The sequence below is a fragment of the Octopus sinensis genome, linkage group LG1 (assembly GCF_006345805.1).
Source record: "Octopus sinensis linkage group LG1, ASM634580v1, whole genome shotgun sequence".
Taxonomy (NCBI): Eukaryota; Metazoa; Mollusca; class Cephalopoda; order Octopoda; family Octopodidae; genus Octopus; species Octopus sinensis.
The window spans coordinates 50,007,977-50,033,080 of NC_042997.1; the positions used below are offsets into that span (position 1 = coordinate 50,007,977).

The 25,104-nt window shown below is 36.4% G+C and overlaps 1 protein-coding gene across 1 annotated transcript in view; it reads right to left on the bottom strand.

The window, feature by feature from the left end:
• The window catches only part of LOC115209873 (WD repeat-containing protein 38-like), an 81,944-nt gene that overhangs the window by 36,778 nt on the left and 20,062 nt on the right, over window positions 1-25,104 (bottom strand). The window contains exon 2 of the mRNA XM_036508556.1: window positions 7,841-7,977. Within this exon, the coding sequence (XP_036364449.1) occupies window positions 7,841-7,977 (137 nt within the window). The remainder of the gene's footprint in view (window positions 1-7,840; window positions 7,978-25,104) is intronic.

Below are 25,104 nucleotides of genomic sequence, written 5' to 3' on the forward strand. Positions count from 1 at the left end.
CTTCTGTAGTAGTTTCCACTTGGTCTTGAAGGGGATCCTCGCCGCCCACATCTGGTACCTTAAAAGGAACTCCATCCCCTTCAAGACCAAGTGGAAACTACTACAGAAGGCGCGTTCGTACACAGGAGGCCATACCTGCTGTGACCTTTGCATTTCGGAGAGCATTTCATTCCGCCATTAACACTCAGCCAGCTTTCTAAGTTTCTTATTCCAGAAAGTTAGGTTCATGAACCTTGCACTCAGTACAAGTAAATAACAGTAATATTTAATTATTTAGAATTTGACTGTTTTTGAATACTTTTATGAATACACACGCGCGCGCTTTGTAGTCATTACACTTTTCAAATGCGCAACATTTACTATTGCATATATATGTATTAGCTTTTCAGCTTTAACCAATTGGTACTAAAGAATATACAGTGTTAACGAAGTTTTGCATCATCCACTCACAAATCCTATTGTTACTCCAGAAGACGTTTAAGATAGGAAAAATCACTTTGGTATAAATATATATATATATATATATATATATATATATATATATATAAAACACCAAGTAAGTTAGGGGTTATGGATCCAACCCACTAAGGGATAATATTTATCCAATATGCTGTTGGTACAATACCCAAATTCTTAATACACAAGTGTTTTTAATTGCAATGCAATTAACTTGCTTATTGTATTAAATGGGTGAAAGTAAAGAAATATTTTACCATTAATTTATAATACAAATAAGAAAATGGAGAAACAATTTAATTGGCTTATCAGCTTTAGGATATTAGAATGTTGACTTATTTATTCATTTAACAAAAATGTGAACCATAATAGCATAAATATATACATTATAATTTGATACATATAAGATAAGAATACAATTATAAAAACATAATATAAATGATTGAAATCATTAAAATCACTCCTTACAGCTGTTTCAGCCTATGGATAAAGTAGTTTTTTTCCAGTGCCTATAGTTGTCAATAATATTGAGGTTGGAGGCATTTAAAAATAGGGTACTTATAAATAACCATAGGCCTCGTCAGAGATTATAAAGAACTTTAAAAATATTAATACATGAAACAGGATGCACGTACAATTTAATATGTATAAAAATATGAACAAATATCCATGTACACGTACACATATACATATATACATACACAAGCAGAGTATATACACTTTTACATGTGTATGAATACATAAATAAGCACAATTAAACAATAGGTCCAAGCAAATAGACCATTCGTCATATGCATATATATACATATATACTGGATCATATACATACGTCTACGCTCATGACAACATAAACAATAATCAATTATTATTATTATTATTATTATTATTATTATTATTATTGAGTGAGAGAGCAGTTCATGCCATCAAAGTGACACTGGGGTAAAATATACGAAGCCCAGTACACCCATCATGACCACCCGTCTGATAAGGGTACACCAGGCACATGCATCACAACCATATGTGCGCGACATGGTGATCTCATATCAAGATAAACAGCACATGACCTTGCAGGTGGGGCCCAGTTAGAATTTTCTTCAGGTTGAGTAGCCCATCCCGCTCAAACGGTCCCTGAATAAGGGTTGTTTAAGGATGTTGAAAGAAACACCCCTGTTTCCAGAGGTGAATTATTCAAACCCCAAAGAATCCCTCTCAACACATGGCTATGATGCTCCCCCACTACTTCTTCTCGTGATCAGAGATGCACATATCGTCAGCCACTGAGGGGACATGCTCAACTGGTTAGAGTCAAACAACCGACAAGCAAATCTGTGGTTTTGAGCAGAATATTTGCTGTAGTCCATCTTTTATACCAAGACAAAACAATGTACATGATAACACTTATTATTATTACTATTATTATTATTACAATATTTATCAATAATAACAATATTATTAGATTTAGGGTAATCTTCACGTCACAATACATATTATAATAGATTCCAATGTATCATATATTACGATGTTGTATATATATATATATATATATATATATATATTTGTTTGTATGGATTGTGGATTTAAAATTTATAACATTAAATCTACCGTAAAAAATTGTTTATATTGTATCGTAATATATGATATATTGGTAGGTATGTAAGTAGGTAAAAAGATAGATAGATAGACAGATAGTTAGATTAAGTGGTGTGAAATGGAAGGGCTTCGAGCCACGCTGTATTTGTCACGATAGGGCGTGGCTCCAGACCCTTCTATCTCGCAGTACTTTTGAAAATCACATTTCAAACCTGTGGAACCGGTTACGTAAATGTAAATAAATCTTTTAAAAGACTCCAAGTAAATTTTCAATCTCTTTTCTTTATACTCCTATTCATGTGAATAAACCTTGTTTTCTTGTGTGTGTGTGTGTGTGTGTGTGTGTGTGTGTGTGTGTGTGTGTGAGTATGTTATTTAATCTTAGTTCAGCCCTGATCGTATAGGCCATTGACTAAATGTATTACGACAATGTCCGTCCCGTCGCTTTGTTCACCAGGGTCTTTTAATGTAAGTGTTTATTCAGTCTGCGACTATATGTGTACAATTGATTTTGGCCAAAGGTCAGCTCTCATCAAAAAGCATTCAGACTATGACATAGGCGTATCTCGGTCTTTTTGTATATCAAGTACGACATTTCCAATGTGTCCTTGCTTTTAAAAGAAAGTAGTATATGATTGAAGAGAGATTTGTCTTCTGTTTCTGAGATCGAGTGACTATATTTCGTTAGTTGAAGGCTAATGGATTTACATATAATGCTTCCCATACAAAAAAATTTTTAATTCAGTAAATATTTTAAAGATGGAAATTAGAATTCGAAAATTATAAGATAATCTTCGAAACTTATTTTAAAAGTCTTTAATTTGATAAATTTTAATATAAACATAAGATCTAAAGTTCACTCTTTTCTCTCCCCTATATTTATGGTCTTATATATTATTATCCTATATTCCATTATTATCCTAATGACGAACGAATGACACATGCACCAGCAGTGATACATCATGAGTTCGTTTTTGGTGATACTTCATGAATTTAAAATAATCTCCCTGCAATAACTTGTTTTAAAAATCTTATTTATAAGCTTTTACTTTAAACGGAAATTCTTATATATATGTTAGTTATACTCCAATAAAAACATTACTAAAAAAATTCACACATCGGATTTAAGCTACTCGCCATCATCGCTATAAGTCGAGCTGGATGAATAAGGCCTTTAAGTCTGAAATCTGAGGGCTTTTCTTGCATTATGTTTCTCGAAAATGTCTTGGGTCAGTTAATCGATCATTTCTAGCCATATTTAGTCGGTACCATCTGTTATGTAACACCTTCAAAATCGATTAATCAATAATAAATATTTGCTGTGGAAACTAATTATTGTCTTGTCAGTTATTCAGATAACATTTTCTGTCTTCACAGCTGAAGTCTGAATCAACAAGGCTGTCCTCGTTTCATTTATTCGTTAATTTCATAAACGCATCTCATATCTTACCTAATTTATACTGATACAGAATAATGAATATTGAATAAAGGGAAAACATTGAACTTTGAATCTCTTTGGGTTACTAAACCAAAAATTGGTTCCTGTCTTTTATTCTAATTCCATTCAGCTAAGATCAACTGTAGCAATATAAATCGAACTTAGTATTTCACGTTAATGATCCCGGAAGGATGAACAGTAAATTGACCACGGCGCGATTTGAATTGAGAATGTAAACTACCGTAATTAAAAGACTGGGGAGCATTTATTAGACAATCTAATGAATCTGTCAATCCGCTGTTAGATTGGTGAGATAATAAAACGATAAACGTCGCCGTTTTCAAGCCTAGTCAGGCTCATGGGCCCCGTTCCCCGGTTTTTGTGGCGTATGTGTTCCCCCAGCTGGACGGGATGCCAGCCCATCGCAGCGTTACTCAAGAAACAGGAAGAGAGAGTGAGAGAAAGTTGTGGCGAAAGAGTACAACAGGAGTCGCCTTCACCCCCTGCCGGAGCCTCGTGGAGCTTTTAGGTGTTTTCGCTCAATAAACACACACAACGCTCGGTCTGGGAATCGAAACCGCAATCTTCCGACCGCGAGTCCGCTGCCCTAACCACTGGGCCATTGTGCCTCAACGGCGAGATAATAATTGTTTCCAAAATAGGTATCAGACCAGAAATTTTTGGTGGTAGGTGGTGGGGTATAGTCGATTATATCGACTCCAGTGCTTGACTGATATTTTGTATTATCGATTTCGAAAGGGATGAAGGGAAAAGCTGACCCCAACAGAGATTGTTCTTAAAGTGCAATGAGCTAGAGTATATACCGTAAAATTCTAATGAATCTGCTAATCCATCGCTTTGATTACAAAGATGTTAAGAAGATAATAATGTTCATTCCTTTCTCGAATGAAATAAGACAACTGGCACAGTCATGCCTTTGGTTGTCAGGATGAAAGTAGAAAAAGTGTGACGTCAAAATGACGTCACACTTTTTCTCGTCCATCTTCGTTTCTTTCCGTATAATTTATCAAATTAAAAAACGCAAAATCAAAAACGCGTGTAAATATATCAAATTAATAAACGCAAATTATTTAGAATGTAAAAATATTATTTTCAACGGAGAGATTATCAAAATATAAACTTGAAGTTAAGTTTAAAAAATAAATGTGATACTTATTCTGTTTTGATACTTATACTCTCTATATCTTAAACACATGGATATAGCTGTCGAATTTGCTCCATCAACTTTCCGAATATATCGTCCTTAAATTCATAGCGCCACATGAATTCGATGAGATGGGTCTGAAGTAAATTTCGGGCTGTTCCGTTTTCTCTTCTGTTACGATTCTTCACATGTTTCCATAAACATTCTATGTGGTTGGTTGTGGCAATGATTACCGGATCAACAAAATGTCTGTATCCTAGCTGACTGAGCGTATTATACGAACGCCAAAGGTCGGAAATTATGGTTGTACCAGGCAATATACGCTCTCGTATAATTTGTAAAAGAGTGTCCGCTGTCCGATCTTCCACTGCCACTAAAAAACATCTTCTGGTATCTCTTTCTAAAGCACCAAACACCCACTGCGTTTTAACCCGATGGCCAACATTATATTTTCTTCTAACAAACGCGCTTTCGTCTATCTCTACGATTCGGTTCGGTCCTCCGAGCTTAATGTTCTGTGCAACATAATATTCTGCACATATATCACGGCAAAAATTTCTCCAATCTGTCACGGCTACATTTGCTAAATGACATTCCTGTCCTATTCCCTTTGCTAAATCTTCTTTGGCCCAGTAAAACAATATATCTATGATTTGTTGACACTTCAATTTACTATTTTCTAAAAATGTTCCTTTTCTAATTGACACGGATTTTCTACAAGGCCTTCCACACGACCATATTACTTCATCCGATATACTTTGTTTCGCTATTTCACTCATGCTACCTCCACACGATATACATATTTTCTGGGTATTCAAAAGGCCATGTCTCTTAAGCCAATTAATGCTATCTGCTGTTGTAGCCGTGGCGATGGCAATATCGCGGTGACTAATTCCTCTTAGACTTGGATATGCTAAAGCCATATTGAAAATTTTTTCGCACGTGTTGATATCACACTGAAAGACTTTCAAACTGAAATTTCAAATTTTGAATTACGCACGTGGTGGTCAGTGGTCATTCTGATTGGTGTATGTGATCGCAGTGATGGTCACGGGGGTTCATTTGTGCAGATTTGGTGTGATTTCTTTTTTAAAAACAATAATGAATAATGCAAGAATATATTTATTTATAAAGTTTCAACAGAACATGGAATGAAATGTATTTATTTATAAACTTAACTTCAAGCTTCAATTGTTTATAAACCTAGCGTGGTGGTACGTAAATAAACGGCGTAAATTAAAGCGTGGTGGTACGTAAATAAACGAAAGTTTAAACATGACGACGTAAATACACGAGGTTGACGTCTGACGTCAGATTTTTCTACTTTCACTTCTGACAACCAAAGGCATGACTGTGCCAGACAACTACAATTACAGATCGAACTTAATTCAGTTCGACACGATTGTACCTCCTTTATGCTTCACTCCCTCCGTAGTCATTTTGGTTTCTTATATTTTAACAAGTTCTTTGATGATAGAGACGAGATAGAATGGTGACCGTGGTATAAAAGAAAATTAGCGAGCAGAAGAAGTGAAATACTTCGAAAGAATTTCGTTGAACTAAACCTAAAAGGTGTTTATTTTATTATTTTAGAGAAGAAAACGGGAAGTCAGAGAGAGAATTTCTGAACGGCGTTAGAGTTACAAGTGAAATATAATAAGTTTTGTTTGAAACCAAATTTGCACTCGGACTTCGATTGGTGTGAATTCATACTTAACTCTATGGCATTTGGCTCAGAAATCAAGAATGTTTCCCAGAATAAGCAAAAGACCTCACATTTGAGGATTTGGGTAATGGACATAGTCTATCAACTTGATTCCAGTACTTGGCAGTTTCATTATTTTATCAAGCCAGGGAGAAGATTAGGCAATATTAACCTTGGGAGGAACGTAAAGGGTCGTAGCTAAATATCATAAGTAATTTTGCCCGACGCTTTTCGGATTCTGCCAACGAATTTTGTCTCAGATTAACTCGTTGGATTGGAAGGATTTTGAGCAAATAACCAAAGCTTCGTTTCATTGATTCATGTGTGAAAATACTTAATTCGTAAGGGTTAAATCCAAGAAACTAAAAAACTACAAATAATAATAATAATAATAATAATAATATAATAATAATAATAATAATAATAATAATAATCCTCTCTACTATAGGCACAAGGCCAGGAATTTTGGGGGATGGAGCTAGTCGATTACTTTGACCACAGTGTGTAACTGGTACTTATTTTATCAATTCCGAAAGGATGAAAGGCGAAGTTGACCTCGGTCGCTTTTGAATTCAGAAAGCAAAGACGGACGAAATACCGCTAAGCATTTTGCTCGGCCTGTTAACGATTCTTTCAGCTTGCTCCCTTAACAACAACAACAACAACAACAACACAACAACAACAACACAACAACAACAACAACAATAATTATAATACAGATTTGCTTGTTAGTTGCTTGACCTTCACCAGTTGACCATGTCCCTTAGTGGCTGACGATATGTGCATCTCTGATCACGAGCAGAAGTTGTGGGAGAGCATCATAGCCATGTGTTGAGAGGCATTATTTGGGGTTTGAATAATTCACCTCTGGAAACATGGATGTTTCGTTCAACATCCTTAAACAACCCTTATTCAGGGACCTTTTGAGCGGGATGGGCTACTCGTCCAGAAGAAAATTCTAACTGGGCCCCACCTGCAAGATCACGCGCTGTTTATCTTGATATGAGATCACCATGTCGCACACATATGGTTGTGATGCATGTGCCTAGTGTATGATTTGGCTTATGTCTATCATTGTTTGAATTACATAATAGTGTTTTTTCTCTAATTTATATATTACATATTTATATTGTGAAATTTGATTTAATACTAAATTGAATTTTCCCCTGTAAGTTTGGAGTTATACTCCCTATTATTATTATTATTATTATTATTATTATTATTATTATTATTATTATTATTATTGTTATTATATATATATATATATATATATCATATATATCATATATATGTATGTGTGTGTGTGGTCTTAAAAATATGTTAACATTTTTAGGATGACTGGGCCTAAAAAAAGCCTGAAAGCCAAGTAATTAGTAATGCCTCACCATAGCCAATTAGTTATGAAATCTATCATCAAGATTATCTCTGAACGGCATACTGTACACGACCATTAAAAATAATGTACGAAGATATTTTGGATACGTACCTGAATACCGCCATATTCAAATCCTGCAGCTAAAACTTTACCATCAAACGAGAATTGTAAGCTGTATGTGGCTCCAATTTCTGTAGAATATGGAATGTTGTGTAGAATTTTTACTTCAGAAAATCCCTGTGTGTTTCCTAAGAGAGGAAAAAATATACAGTGGTATTGGATGTATACATACAAGCATACATGTGTGTGTGTGTGTGTGGTGTGTGTGTGTGTGTGTGTGTATACATTAGGTGTACTCGGATATGAAACGTCGTAACAAAATCAATGTTGGCTATAATTTCCACAGAAAATCTGTACAGATAACCTGAATAAGTCATTTAATAGCACTGCTAACACAGTAGAACACAGTATTGACTTATAAAAACGCCTAATATACTTTGTTGTACATTATGGTTGCATAACGAAATACCGTGTCCCTATAAGTCATTGATATTTATGTACCAACTTCCAGGAATGTGTTTTATAGGTAAAATTGGATTGTAATAATGCTAACACCGCTATAGTATTGATGTTTTGGGAAAGTGGGGCCAATGCGACCTTGTTTAATCCTCATTATGCATTTGGGAAATAAAGAGCCCTTCACATGTAAGTCAAGTCACTTTTCGAATGGTTTGATTTGCTTGGCCATTGTGTTGCTTGCTTTATAAAGGATAATTTAAGTTATTCTTTACTGATTTCTAAATCACCACAACCATACGTCACTATCCCCGAAATTCTTGACGTTCTTGGGATAAACTTGTTGCAGCACTTTGCTTGTGTGTGTCATAGATATCATTACGACTGGATCATTGTTAAATAAGTCATTTCCTCATTGACTCTTCAAAGTTTGCGTCTTTTGCTACTCTCATACATGTCATTGCATCAATAGATGATGATTTCTGATTTGTAAGAATAGATTTTAAAGAAAATGCAGTGAGTTTGTCGAAAACGGCTTCTTTTTAACTGAATCTTTCACTAATAAACCAGCCTCTTTCTTTTAGCAATAACTTTCTGGGTCACAGATTGAATCACATTCTTCTGCTTTAGATTATTACTCTCCTTTGAAACCATGCGGTGAACTACAATACTGTAATACACACAATTTCAGAAATATTTACAAAAACTGTATGGCAACAAAGTTGTGTTGTGTTGCATGTAGTGTTCATTATTACAGCATACACTGTACAACCATGCTGAACCTACTAGACTGGCAAACATAAACATGAATACTTTAGACTACTTCGAACTAACTTAAGCTGAGTATGTATTAAAAAAGAATTGCGGCAAGATCATATCATGATACTGCACGAACAGAATTACTGTAAAGAAAATCAATTTCTGTTAATAAATTTCAGATGAATATATACCAACAACTCTTCGCCATGAAAACTAGTGTTTATTGGAGGGGAGTGCAAAATCGCATTAGAAAGTTATTTTTATATAGGTAACAAGCTGTATATAAAAGAAAAGTAGGAAAATTAAGAGTTAGTTAGTTAGGGAGACAGTACGAAATGCTTGAAAGAAAAGGTAGAGATGTATAAAAGTGTAAAAGGAATATGCATTGGGTTTTAGTTTTCTTTCCCATTATTTTGCCATCCACTAAATATATATGATACAGCTGTTTGGAGCGCAGTGCTATCTCGAAACAGCTGTACAATATTTCATGAAAAAGCGGGAGTAAATGATTTGATTTCTCATGGGGACACATTTTCGAATATGATTTTTATGATGAAATATCTCTCTTTGACGAATCTGCAGCTGTCTGTTTTGGCGTCAACGAAAATATTTACTACAGCAACAGAGTAAAATCAGCTTCGAACGATTGTTTGTGTGTATGTATGTATGTTCTATATATGTCAGGTCACTTTCGAGTGCTACTGGTAACATGTAACCCAGTACAACCTGTTTCATGGTCGGGTCATCGACGACTAAACCGGCAACCCCACCAAGCTTGCTTGGTGAGGAGGGTGTTTATTGGACACCCAGCGGGATGAAAAACAAAACCCGTCAAAGGGCGGAGGAACTCTTTAGAGTCAACAGCCATCCAATAAATGTCTTAAGGCTGTATCATGCGTGGGGACATAGAAATAATCGGACTGAATACCCGATCGCGCGGTTAAACCATTGGGAGTGAAGGACTCCTAGCCTTTGTTAGGGCATCCTTCTAGGTAACTGCGATAACTCTGACATAAAACCTGCGGCTCAGTGGTTACCGATGATGTTGACTTGTTCTTCTTTTCGGATTATGGCTGCTGTTGCTTATTGAGTGGGATTGACTCAGTGCACAGCCTTTCCTCACTTTAAAAAATCTTCTTGCCCAGGCATTGCATGATAAAAATATTGATTAAGCTTCGTGCAATGGTCATACTCGATAACGAGGGGGCAACCACCATGTTCTATATATGTATGTTCGATGTATATACATGTACGTGTGTGCGTATGTACATACATATACCTAACGTACATACACACACAAACACACACATATCAAAATTTGACAATCTGCCCTGAGTTTTGAATCAATAAACACATCCATCCACTCAAGCCAACGAAATGAGTTCTATATTGAGTTCTATATCATAAATATTTCCACTTTCTAAAAGGTATTTTAATACACTTCACACATTTTTACATTATGCTACACACACACACACACACACACACACACACACACACACACACACACACACACACACACACACACACACACTCATATATCTACACACACAAACATAGGCATAATATATCTTACAATATGTTGACCTTTTGTTTCTGCTTGAAACGGAAGATGTTTCTCATTATTTTCTTTTGTACGTTTCAGTCTCAGAGGTTTAATAAACACTTTCCTCTTCTCATACTACTACTACTACTACTACTACTACTACTACTACTACTACTACTACTGCTGCTGCTGCTGCTGCTGCTACTACTACTACTACTACTACTACTACTACTACTACTACTACTACTACTACTACTAGAAGTATTATTTCCTCAGTTGCAGACGTTGCTACGTTTTCATCGCTTTGTGTATTTTCGTTTCTTTTTTTTTCTTTACCTTCATCCAGCCACTTTTAACGCAACTTAATAATTTACTAACGTTTAAGGTCGTTTGCTTAGTGTTACTAAACAAGGACATGCGAACTAACTACCAAGCGGATATAAAGTAATAAATAAATAAATAATTAAAAAGTAACAAAAAATACTAGGTTTACAGCCATAGAAATCGTATGTAACCTTGCAGTAGTAATATCTTAAGTCATGTGAACAATTAATTAACATTTGAAAGAATTCGCTACTCAGATATATTACTGTTTAGACTCGAGCTCATTTGAGGACGAGCTATTATTTCAATTATTTCTTACTCTGAATAATTAAAATATGTCATTGGCTAAAGGTTATATATTAAACCTACTATAATTCTCACTAATCATCATCATCATCTTCCTCATCATCATTTAACGTCCGCTTTCCATGATGGCATGGGTTGGACGATTTGACTGAGGACTGGCGAACCAGATGGCTGCGCCAGGCTCCAATCTGATCTGGCAGAGTTTCTACAGCTGGATGCCCTTCCTAACGCCAACCACTCCGAGAGTGTAGTGGGTGCTTTTACGTACCACCGGCACGAGGGCCAGTAATTTTGATGGAAGGAGCAAGTTGATTATATTTATTTGCGCCGCTCACGCAGGGCAAGCGCCTTGAAATGGTTTAATAGAATAAATCTTCATCAGTAAATTACTTTTTAAGTTTGGTACTTATTCTATCGGTCTCTTTTGTCAACCACTAAGTTACAGGAACAAACCAGCACCAGTTGCCATGACTGTGAGCAGGAACAAATATAAGCACACACACACATACACACGCACACACACACACACACGTACATGCACGCACATATATATATACGATAGGCTTCCACACAGTTTTCGTATATCAAATTCACTCACAAGGCTTTAGTAGGTAGGGGGCTATAGTATAAGAAACTTGCTTAAGATGCCACGCAGTGAGACTGAACTCAAAACCACGTCGTTGCAAAGCGAGCTTCTTAACCACACTATCATATCTATGTCTCTATGCAGAACATTAAAAACCACGCTGTATAAAAACCACGGATTTTATAGTTTGGAGAATCTAAACGTTTTGTAACGAAGCTCTGTTGGTCTGCATGTTAGGTTAATAGGATATTACCTCTAAACATAAACGTAACTAAATGTCTATGACCTACGACCAATAGTTCAATATATAACTGGCGAAGACGATTAAAATTTATTAGCGTAGATTATTTTGCTTTAAACAGATGGTATGTCAAGATACAACGCATTACGTCACTCAATCGAAGTATTTTGTTTTTAATACTTGTATTGAGTAGCTTTCTGTGTTATCTACAGAAGGTATTGTCGAACGTATCCAAAGTCTCCCACCTCTCTCTCTCTCTCTCTCACTTTACTTCTACTTGGTTCACTCATTTGACTGCGGCCATACTGGAGCGCCGCCTCGAAGGGTTTTAGTCGATCAAGTCGACCTCAGGACTTATTTTTTATGTCCAGTACTTATTCTATTGGTTCTTTTGCTGAACCACTAAGTTACGGTAACGTAAACACACCAAAACCGGTTGTCAAGCAGTAATGGGAGGACAAACACAGATACAAAGGCACACAGATGCACACACACACACGTATGTATATACGACGGGCTTCTTTTAGTTTCCGTCAGCCACATCCACCCACGAGGCTTTGGTCAGCCCGAGGCTATACTAAAGGACACTTGCACAAGATGCCACATAGAGGGACTGAACACGAAAACATGTTGTTGAGAAGCAAGCCTCTTACCACACAACTTCATATCATACACGCAATCTGTTAGCAAGGTTTTGAATTCATCCATGAAAAGCCACATATTAGCTCAAGTCAACCACTCTATATTCGCCAAGAAAGAAACAGTTGTGTCATTAGTAACATTGACTATAATGAGGCGGAATTAAATCGTCGAATAATTAATTTTGCTACTGTTTCAGGCCTTGCTGTCTTGTTAATGTCTCAGCTGTTCTTAAAAAGCTCTGCCCCAAACAGGCTCTGAGTGTAGCACTTGACAAGTCAGTTATACACTACAGTACATGTAACACTACAGTGATAGAACTTCTGTTTTGTGTTCGTATTTAATCCCCGAAAGAAGGATTAGTATTAGAAAGAGTTTTAATTCACATTGTACCATATCTTTAACGCCCAACATCACGAGATGATATCATCGAATCGAACAGCTGCTGAGGTTGTTGTAGCCTCATTATTGCGGTCGATAACGTTGTCAATGTTATTGTTTTAATGATTCAATAAGCTGTTTGGCTCTGTTAGCTTCCAATGTTTAGTATCTCTGTTATATTTAGACTCAGTGTAAAGAATTTATAAGTAACCATAATCCTTTGTTTCATAAACCTATAGTCTTAACATACCAGAGTTATTGACATAAAGGGATTAGCTAATGACTTGGGATAGATGTCGTGACAGGGATGAAAAGTAGTTAAGAAAATATACAAAAGAAGTGAGAGCATCTTGAACAATGTAATGCTATAAAAGTGCATTGATATTTCCTTCCCACTTTAGACGAACAAATATAATTATATAATGCGGCCAGAGTGTTACTTTCTGGTGGAACTTTGAATCCCAAAACGCTACAGAAAGGAATCAGAACGATTCCGAATCGAAGGGAGGATAATTCTTTGAAGAATTTTTTAAAATGAACTTAAAATGTTTAGAAATATATTTTAGAAAAAAACATTGAATTCGACCGTTACTTTATAATTTGGGTATCTCTTTACATCGGTTGATACACAGAAAAGATGAAACAGTTCAAATCCGAATGAGAGCTGGAGATGTTTATATTCAGTCAGAATAGAAAGCAAACTTCGTCCAAAGCAGTGGTTCTCAGACCTGTTTTTTGCCTCAGGACCCTTTGATTACTGTTCACTTCTGATGGACCTCCAAAGCCATTTGATATGTAAATACTAGTTTTACAGACGATCTTTTCTAAATTCCTATTTTGTTTTCACACAACTTGTGTAAGTTGAACAATATAAAACACAAGAGAAAGAAGCCTAGTTGTTTCTTTCATCAAAATCAAAATATTTGATGGACACTTGAAATATTACTGTGGATTCCCGATTTACTATTTGCTTGCATGGAGTCCCTAAAGTCTTACATAAACTCGCAAGGGCTATGTGGACCCCAGTTGAGAACCACTGGTCCAAAGTATGTGGTAATGTATTCAATATAAAAAAAAAACAAAATCTGAACCAGACTACGCCACCATTTTTGACAGGGGGAGATAATCAGTAACGACAAAGTATGACAAGTCTGACTCCCCTCGGCATCTTGATATATTTTCAAAACCAAAACATGACTGGGTTAACTGACCATAGTATCTTATCATTATCTTTATGGCATTAAAATAACATTACTGGTTACAATCACTTTGTTTGGATTATCAATGATGTAATTTTAGAAGTGGCGCTGGTAATCATCTTCCTCCCAACTATTATTTTTCTTTCTTTCTCCTTCTCCTTTGCTTGTATACTCTCTCTTTCTCTCGTTTTACATACATATGTATGCATGTATGTATGTATGTATGTATGTATACATCTATCTATCTATCTATCTATCTATCTATCTATCTATCTATCTATCTATCTATCTATCTATCTATCTATCTATCCATCTATCCATCCATCCATCCATCCATCATCCATCCATCCATCCATCCATCATCCATCCATCCATCTATCTATCTATCTATCTATCTATCTATCTATCTATCTATCTATCTATCTATCTATCTAACTATATTCTTTCTATTTGCCCATCTATCTTTCTCCCTTTGTTATGTTTTTTTCCTTCTATATAATTCAGTCGTTTGACAAGCTTTTTTATTTATTGTTTTCTAACACAATACAGAGAGAATTGCAGCTGCAAATTGGTAGCAAAGAAAGAAAATAAAAATTAAACAAAAGTAAGCAAAAACCACAGCCAAACCAGTCTAGGTAATACTGATGTAATCAGCAGAGATGTTTTATAATTTACAATTTAGTGCTGCAGTTCTGCTCTCATATCCTCTCCTATGATTTACTCCAGGAGATCAAAATACCACCAGTATGAGGTAACAATAAAACAGCTTAATGAGATTGATGAAACACATTGGTTGTCAGTTTATAATGATATGATAAGCAGGAAAAGTTTCGTTATTTTATTACAGTCTTCTGAAGAAGATAGTGAAATACATGGCATATCTCATTATGTACTCAAATTCGCATCTAAAAAGAAGCATTTTTATCAAGTAAAATACGGCTAAACGACCATTTCAATATACGAGTCTCAGCAAAACTCAAGCTTTGGCCAAATGAAATTGTTCCTGCTGAAGTTTGGAGTCAAAACTTTATGTTCAGTGTCACCTCTTAAAAATATATTTGCATGAATTGGGTATTTTCCAGTAAGTTGTGTTTAAATTGATTCTAGCAAAAGTTGTGTTTAAATTGATTCTAGCAAAATTTTTTTTTTGGGGGGGAAATAATTTCTTTTTGACGGTACCAAAAATGATTCTTTCTTCTTTTAAGATAATTTAACTTGGAAAACGTGAACGTGTCTGATAACCGAAACATCTCAAGTTCAACCTCCTTGGATGTTATCATATCCGAGTCACGCTCTCTAATCAAATTATAGACAGCAGATTATTTGCAAATAACTTGCTGATATAAGTGCTGCCGGTTGAAAGCTCCACATACAGGACACTAGAAGTTTGTGGTGTCATCACCAGAGAATGTGCACCGTTTTGGGGGAATTCCTCGCCGATCAAATTATCAAAAGATAGATATTCTTTATTTATTTTATATAGTTAAGAGGAAACGTCGAAATTGTAGAGAAAAACACTGGATTAGTATTTACACTTCATTTTAAAGGAATTGCATGAAATAACATATTTCTCTTTATAAGAGAGATTGCATATTAACAACTTCAATTTCAACTACGGTGAGTGTATTATATATATATATATATATATATATATATATATATATATATAAATATACGTACACACATATATTTTGAAATGTCGCTGGGAGGCTAGGAGCCATTATGGAGAATGTATTCTAGTTAAGACGCTTAGACGCAAGCAAAAGCTGCAGAAACTTCTTAGAGATGTTACAAGCTCTCCTGTTAATGACTAAATCCATCACAGTGTTTGATACTCTTTCTCACAAGGGTTTCACCTCTTATTCTGTATGCATTTCCTGAGTGCAGTAGCGAGAAAAGAATTAGCCTTCGACGGCTTTTTGTCAACCACAACCACTTTGAGCAGCTGTTATCTGCCATGACCACCTCCCCAGTGACTCACTTCACTTGCTTGCGTTCCAAACCAATCCTCTGCAAGATAACATACTGATCTTGCTGGTAAACTGCGACAGCCGACTTCAGGAAGGAATAAGGTCGCATGCTGTTTTTTAACAAGAGCTTCGTCAACTGACTTCTGGTATTTAGATTTCTTCAGTTATAATTATATGTGAGAGTAACTAAGTACTGGAAAATTTCGAAGCTTTTCATCCCATAGTGTGTAATGATGTTGCTGTGCTACTGATGTATGTTCTAACATAAATTGAGCTATTCACTCTATCCATTACATATATCAATGAGGATGGGAACTGTTCACTTTGTCATAAAGAAAGCAAATTAAGAATTGCTAATAATTCCAGGGAACAAAAAAGGGCGATAACTCACGACATTTTAGTTCATGAGCGTTGAAGAGAAGTGGGTAACCGCGTCTAACATCAGTTCCATTCAGCCCCTGTCCCATGGACCTTAGTGTATCTTTGGTTCCTATAGCTCATTTCTATCACTGAATATTCGGCCCTCTCGCCTAAATGCAATAGGAACATTATAAACTGGAAACCACTTCCACAAAAACAAAGAGCTTAGAGTAGTCGAGAGGAGAGATCGTAAAACCGTCTACTCATCAGCAATTCATACTATTCAAATGGCGCTGTGTTTCGTCAACTCTCAAGAAATTTAATTCTCAACTCCTCGGTTCAATTATCTGTAAACCTGTAAGTAGGTACCTATCGGAGTGTTAAAGTCACGAATTAACTTAGTCGGTAGAGCGTCGAATAAAATATCTTGTAGTTTTATGCCAACTCAATACATTTTGAGTTCAAATCTCGCAAAGGTCAACTCTGTCTTTCAGTGTTTTGGGAGCGATAAATAAAATACCAGCCTGAAGCAGTGGAGTGTAAGAATTTTTAATATTTAATGCGATATCTTGCGTACTATGTTCCGGTCAATTGCATTCTGACAGCAGTGTTTGCCGTACCACTGGTACCCAGCTGGATCGGATTTTGTTTTTCCCTTACGGAATATCAGCAGCAGCGTAAAGAGGGGCGTAACTTGTTTGTATTAGAAATATTAGTCTTCCACAAAACATCATGCCTAGTCCTACGTTCTGAAGAACAGAAACTTCCTTAGAGAAGCAGAACTTGCTTGGAGAATATTCATTGTCTCAGGTCACATAGGGAGGCTGCAACACTGTAGAGTGGAAGAGTTTATAGTTGGGAGCACTACAAATTCGTTGAAAATTTCTTAAGAATTTACAATGTTGAATTCGGATCCTTTTGTCACTTAGGCTAACAATGAACGTGGTAACATTGCGGTAAAACGGATAATATTATTGTAGCTACTCCAGGTTGGACTGCAAACCGGACGAATAACTACAATAAAACCCGAAATATAGGAACTAAATTAATAAAAAAATATTTCCGTTTGTACAAATGTATTTAAAGATTTGAAGGAAAGAAAAAAAGAAAGAAAAGAAACGTTTGCGTGATATAAGATCTATATAAGTAAAATGAATGCCATTTTTTCTTGAAGTAAGCAAGAGAAATATTTATCGAATGTGCACCTGACTTTATTTATATTTGCTTAATGATGCGTCTCTAACAACACACACCTTTAACACAGACCGGGATTTAAATTATACATCAGCTAGACGGGAAGACGTGATCTATATATAAGGCAAACTAAAATGAATGTATTGAACGAGAGGGACGAATCAACGGAAAGGTCATTGCAGGACAAAGCACTAATGCGCACGCACGTAAGCACATGATAACACGCATATCTTTCTAATTTGTTATCTTCCTCCTCCAAATAACTATGGCAGCCAAAATCCTTCATATCACATCTTAATGTTTTATAAAAAAAAAAATACACGTTAGATAATGAAGTTCGGGATACACTGTACCCGGAAAAAGATGAAATGGTCATGGTTGGACTACTTTTAAGTAAAGACATAATCGATCGTTATCGACTTGGAGCTAAATAGTAGCAACAATAAGGAAGCGCTCCGTCGGTTACGACGATGAGGGTTCCGGTTGATCCGAATCAACGGAACAGCCTGCTCGTGAAATTAACGTGTAAGTGGCTGAGCACTCCACAGACACGTGTACCCTTAACGTAGTTCTCGGGGATAATCAGCGTGACACAGAGAGTGACAAGGCCGGCCCTTTGAAATACAGGTACAACAGAAACAGGAAGTAAGAGTGAGAGAAAGTTGTGGTGAAAGAGTACAGCAGGGATCACCACCATCCCCTGCCGGAGCCTCGTGGAGCTTTAGGTGTTTTCGCTCAATAAACACTCACAACGCCCGGTCTGGGAATCGAGTAGCAACAATAGTAGTAGCAGCAATAGATATTTTTTAAGATATTATTCTCCTCTTTTATTCAACCACCACAAGGTGGTTTGTATACCTCAATGAACCTGAGGGCTATGCCAGCAGAACGCAAGATCGGCAGCACAGGCCAAAGGATAAGGATCTGATTATTATGGACCGATTCTTTCCTTAGGTAAAAATGGATTTGCATAAGGTTAATACTCATACCGAGAATGAAAAAAAAAGAAAAGTTGCAGAACTATTGATGACAAATCAAAGCAAACAAGATCTTGGAGAGGAAATTAAATTTGCTGTTTGTATGTTTACTACATGCACGCACGATCGCGCACACGAATGTATACACACGCATACACACATGTACACACACACACACACACACACATACAGATATGTTGGGGTCGGCCAAAGAAAAAATAACAGACTTTAAAAATCATATTTATTGTTTTGTATATAATTTGAAGTGTAGCTTTCAAAATAGTTCCTCTCTTACTACATCATCACTCATCGTTTCAACCAGTTTTGTAACACATCCCAGAGCGCTTTTTCAGGGCACTGCTCAGATATCGTGTCGAAATTTCTTCCCTCATTTCAATCATCTGAAATCTGCAACCTTTTAAGGTGGATTCACGGTTACATCTGAAGCGCAAGGTGGCTGGAAGACGGAAGTGGTTTTGTGCTTTGATCCAAGTCACAGATAGGCAAGGACGAGTGAGAAGGTGTATTGTCATGGTGGGACTTCCAGTTTTGTCTATATTTCAGGCCTCTTCTTTCAAACTATCTCTCTCAAATGGATCAGAGTATCTAGGCAAAACTATGAAAAAGAAACTGAAGATGAATGGTACCCTTCAAATCAAACAGGGAGATCAACAACATCTTCAGATTTAAGCGACCCCTGACGTGCTTTTTGGGTCGCAGCAGCGTCGATCCGACTCTCTGTTAAAACTTCCCATTTGTTTTGACATCTTAGCCATACATTCGCGTTTCGCCACCAGCTATTGCACTTTTCCGGAAGCTTCCATTGGTAATTGAAAGACTGTCAAACAACACCTAGCAGACTGTGATACAGTTCTTGATTTTGTTTATCTGTCAGCATATGCGGCACAAATTCTGTGGCAACTCGATAAATTTTAATTTTCTTTTTAAATCATATGCTACGAATACCTATATATGCTTCGGAAACTTCACAGTTAAGCTACAATTTTCATCGTAAAGTGATGGTAATCTTTGCCGTGAAATATCCTCATGATTAGGGCTCTTCTTCGGTGGTCCTGATCGGGACTTTGCGCACGATTCAAACACCCCCCCCCAGTGGCCTGCTGCAGCATTAGAAAGGACCCTGTAAAAGTTTTCCCTTAATTTGAAACGAAATTTTACACAGAGACCTTGCTGTTCCAAGTCTTGTATTTTTCAGCCAGCGATTAATAATACAAGTGCAGTAAACAGACGTTCAACCCAGCAAGTGCAGATCGATGACTAACGCTAGGATGGTGTAACTATTATTAGGCTCAAGGTTAACATCACCCATTCGTAGGATTGCAATCGCGACCAGGCTGCACTAACTAGTTAGCACGTTGGTTTAAATTTAAATTCTTTTTGGAGACATCTCATCTATACATTTATAATGATACTTTTACTTCACCTCTGCTTAGCTATTCCATGGAATTATTAAGTATATTTAATTTTTCCTCGAAGTTGCTACAGTTTAAAGCCTTTTCGTAATAGGGGGAGTTATCTCTAAATATTTGATAGTTAGTGGAAAGACTACACAATTTAAGTCAGACATTCATGGCTAGATTGCTTAATCTATTGCTAAGGTAGTTCGATAGTCTATGTATATCATTTTATCTTTCATTTAGTTTATGAAAAAGATAGTGTTGTGAATTAGAGTTAGCATAACCCAGGTTAGTCTGTATGGGTATTGTTAACCCTAAATTTTTAAAGATGGAGTGTTCTTTCCAAGTTTCCTGTAAATCTGAATTTGCGGTATCAAAAGTAGTAAAGCTTGTATGGTCTACCATTCTGGATATGAAACTTCAACTGACTTTTAGAAGATAGTAATAAACCGAAGGTCGTTATCCTTTGGTGAGTTGCTCTCTCTCAAGCTTTCGTTGAATAACAGAATAAGACTTTTAAATTCTAATAGAACTGTTGTAAAATAATATATATATATATATATTATATATATATATAATATATATATATATATAGATAGATAGATAGATAGATATATAGATAGATAGATAGATAATAGATAGATAGATAGATAGATAGATAGATAGATAGATAGATAGAGATAGATAGATAGATAGATAGATAGATAGATAGATAGATAGATAGATATGCACATACAATGTTCCTGCTATTTTGATCGACAAGTGTACTCATAAATACGTTTGTGTAAATGTTGTCCTTGTAAAGTATATACATATCTATGCAAGTCATCACCCAAGTAGTATGTGTATATTGAAATTAACTACTTTAATGCTATTGGTTATATTAAAATTAACAACTTTAATGCTACACTTCTAATCAGTACATACTACACTTCTAATCAGTACATACTACACTTCTAATCAGTACATCCACTATTCAAATTTGTGTGACGTCAACAATGATGAGAAATGCTTCCCCAGAAAAAAAAAAAAACAGATATCTTAAACAAACGAGCAATGCTTTTAAGTGCCGCCGTGAAAATAAGTTCATTGTTTCAAACAATGACGGAACTATAGAGCCAGATTTAACAAACACAAGCATAGGCCATTATACCATTCAAAACGGTAACGTCTGGGAATATATCATTTATAAAAATAAGCATGTACATAAGCATATAGATAATTGCACTTACATGTTTGTATGGATACTCTTTCACTCTCTTTTATTCTTTTACTTGTTTCAGTCATTTGACTGCGGCCATGCTGGAGCACCGCCTTTAGTCGAGCAAATCGACCCCGGGACTTATTCTTTGTAAGCCCAGTACTTATTCTATCGGTCTCTTTTTTGCCGAACCGCTAAGTGACGCGGACGTAAACACACCAGCATCGGTTGTCAAGCGATGTTGGGGGGACAAACACACACACACAAACACACACACACACACACACCACACACACACACACACACATATATATATATATATATACGACAGGCTTCTTTCAGTTTCCGTCTACCAAATCCACTCACAAGGCATTGATCGGCCCGGGGCTATAGCAGAAGACACTTGCCCAAGATGCCACGCAGTGGGACTGAACCCGGAACCATGTGGTTGGTTAGCAAGCTACTTACCACACAACCACTCCTGCGCCTATGTATGTGTGTGTATAGTTTGTGTGTGTTTATATAAAAGGTGTTTCATATATTTGGCAGCGTTTGAACATTGAGCTGCAACTGTAGTGATTTTATATTAAAGTTATTCAAGAATTATCAGACCAAATGTGCATGAAAGAAATGTTTTACAGCACAGTCAGTGTTCCTTACTTTAGTTTTAATTCGTTCAATATGAATTCAACAATGAGCCTAAAATTCTTGTGCGGTGATTTTGTTTTACAGCCAGGAGAAAAATATTAAAACAGAATATTTGAGATACAACATGTGTTGTTCAGATTGTTATTAAACGATTTGAGGAATTTATAGATAAAATAAAACTTGTTTACAAATAATTGGTTGATGAAGTGAGAAATTATATTGAAAACAATAAAACTGTATTTGCAAAGAATGTCCTTGCGGTCTGTTACAGAAATAATAACAAATATTAAATCTTCTGGGCAATTTTCCTTCCTCCTCCACACAAAAACCTGTAGTCTTCGGTCTAACTTGAATTGCATCAACCGCTTCTCACAGACACACAACCATCAACGAGGGATCCTCTATGCAGATGGCTAACCTGCTAAAAATAGCAACCAAATTTAATCCCTGACACGTCCCCCGATACAAAAAAACAATGGTCACATTTATTAATGCTCTAGATAGACAAAAGACAACTTTGTCACGGCTGAATCGACTTTGATTAAATGTCTTCTCAATCAGGGTTAATCTACAACAAGAGCAACCATGAAGAGTGCTTCTATGTGGTCGCTTGATCTGACAGAAATAGTAACCAAATCTCTCTCATAGCACACCTTGTTGCGAAAAGAAGACATTAGATAATGTAGTCCTACTTACAGGAAACCTTAAAAACACGGAATAATCATGACTAAAATACCTTTGATCATAAGTTTTCTCAGAGCGATCTTGGAGCTCACCTTCACCGCTGCCACCACCACCAAATATAACAACATGTATAATTTCTCGCTAAGCCATCTCTGCCGTCTAAGCTATGATCTCCATTACAACACTGCTTTGAATGTTTGTCTCTGTCCGTATGTAGAATCCACTGCCCACCGGTCGCTCTCACGGATATTGGCCACCAAGATATCGATTAGTCAAGCTCGAACTCTCCATTCCTCTCGTTCCTCGAACTTAATTAGTTGATTCGATTTCTTCTCAAACTGCTCACTAATTACTCTTTTACTCTTTTACTCTTTTACTTGTTTCAGTCATTTGACTGCGGCCATGCTGGAGCACTGCCTTTAATCGAGCAAATCGACTCCGGGACTTATTCTTTTGTAAGCCCAGTACTTATTCTATCGGTCTCTTTTGCCGAACCGCTAAGTAACGGGGACATAAACACACCAGCATCGGTTGTCAAGCAATGCTAGGGGGACAAACACCGACATACAAACACACACACGCATATATATATATATATATATATATATATATATATATATATATATATATATATATATAATATATATATATATTATATATATATATATACGACAGGATTCTTTCAGTTTCCGTCTACCAAATCCACTCACAAGGCTTTGGTCGGCCCGAGGCTATAGTAGAAGACACCTGCCCAAGGTGCCACGCAGTGGGACTGAACCCGGAACAATGTGGTTGGTAAACAAGCTACTTACCACACAGCCACTCCTGCGCCTGATCTTGTTCAAGATAATTGTTCAACTATCTTGCACACGTCATAGAAGAAATCTATTTCACTCCATCTACTCACACTCACAACGTTTCTTAGCTTTTGTATATCCCAAGCATCAAATCTATTACAAATTTCAGCTACACGACGCACTCTCGAAAACTAACCATTTTTTTCATAATCTCCCTGACACGCATAATAGATTTGGTTTCTTTCTAATCTACAAAACCACACTTTTACGTCACCGTTTCTATTCCCAACCGATTTTTAAAAACATTACGTAACCATACTAAATCCCATATTTTCATATCGCACAACATATTTTCGAGCATTTCAGGTCAGCAACCGGTTGTATCGTTGCTAGTTTTATGCTATCTAATAGCTACTGTTTAGTTGTCTTTAATATGCGACTGCTTTGTAATAAATGTGGCCCACCCATGACTTATCAGAGACAACTAAAGAAACAATAGAACCCATTCTCTTAGATACGTGCGTTTATTACATTCCTCACACAAAGAAAATCTAGGATAGCAAATTTCACAACTTGTTCCAACACACCCGGCTACGGCTATATTGACAAAAACGTGTCTATCAGATCATCTGAGGAGAGCTTTTAATCGCTACTGCGATGCCTGCAACACAACCATAAGAAAAAAAACCAACATCCTTAAACAACCCTTATTCAGGGACCTTTTAAGTGGGATGGGCTACTCGACCAGAAGAAAATTGTAACTGGGCCCCACCTGCAAGGTCATGCGCTGTTTATCTTGATATGAGATTACCATGTCGCGCACATATGGTTGTGATGCATGTGGCTGGTGTACCCTTATCAGACGGGTATACTGGGCTTCGTATATTTTACCCCAGTGTCACTTTGATGGCATGCACTGCTCTCTCACTCAATAATGATAATAATAATAATAATAATAATAATAATAATAATAATAATAATAATAAGGGAGGAAGTACAGGGTGAAGAGAAAGGGAATCAATGTTGTGATTGAAGAACTAAAACAGAGTTTGAAAGCTAAAACACATAAACTAAAGAGATATGAACAGAGAATTGAGCAGTACAGATTAAACAGACTTTTCGAACAAAATCAGTAACGAATCTACGAGAAACTGGATGGGAAAGAAAAATATGAAAAAGCCGTGCCGGATACTGAAGAAAGAAAAGATGCTGGTCAAACATATGGTCTCAAGAGAAACAACACGAAACTGAAGCAGAGTGGTTAAAGATATTCAAAGAAGAGAGTGGAGGGTATCAGCAGGAGGATTTGAGAATAACCGAGGAGATGATTAGAGATCAATGCAAGAAAATTCCTAACTGGAAAGCGCCTGGCCCAGATGGGGCTCAGGGCTTTTGGCTTAAAAACTTGACAGCTCTGCACAAGAGAATTGTGAGGCAGCTGGACGGAATACTGAGTAGTGACATCCAAGTACCGGCCTGGATGACAAAAGGAAGAACGGTACTATGCCAGAAGGACCCAAGTAAAGAGAATGCAGTTGGAAATTTCCGACCAATATCTTGTTTGCCACTGATGTGGAAACTGATGATGGGCATCATATCAAACAGCATCTTTAAGTACCTAGATGAGAA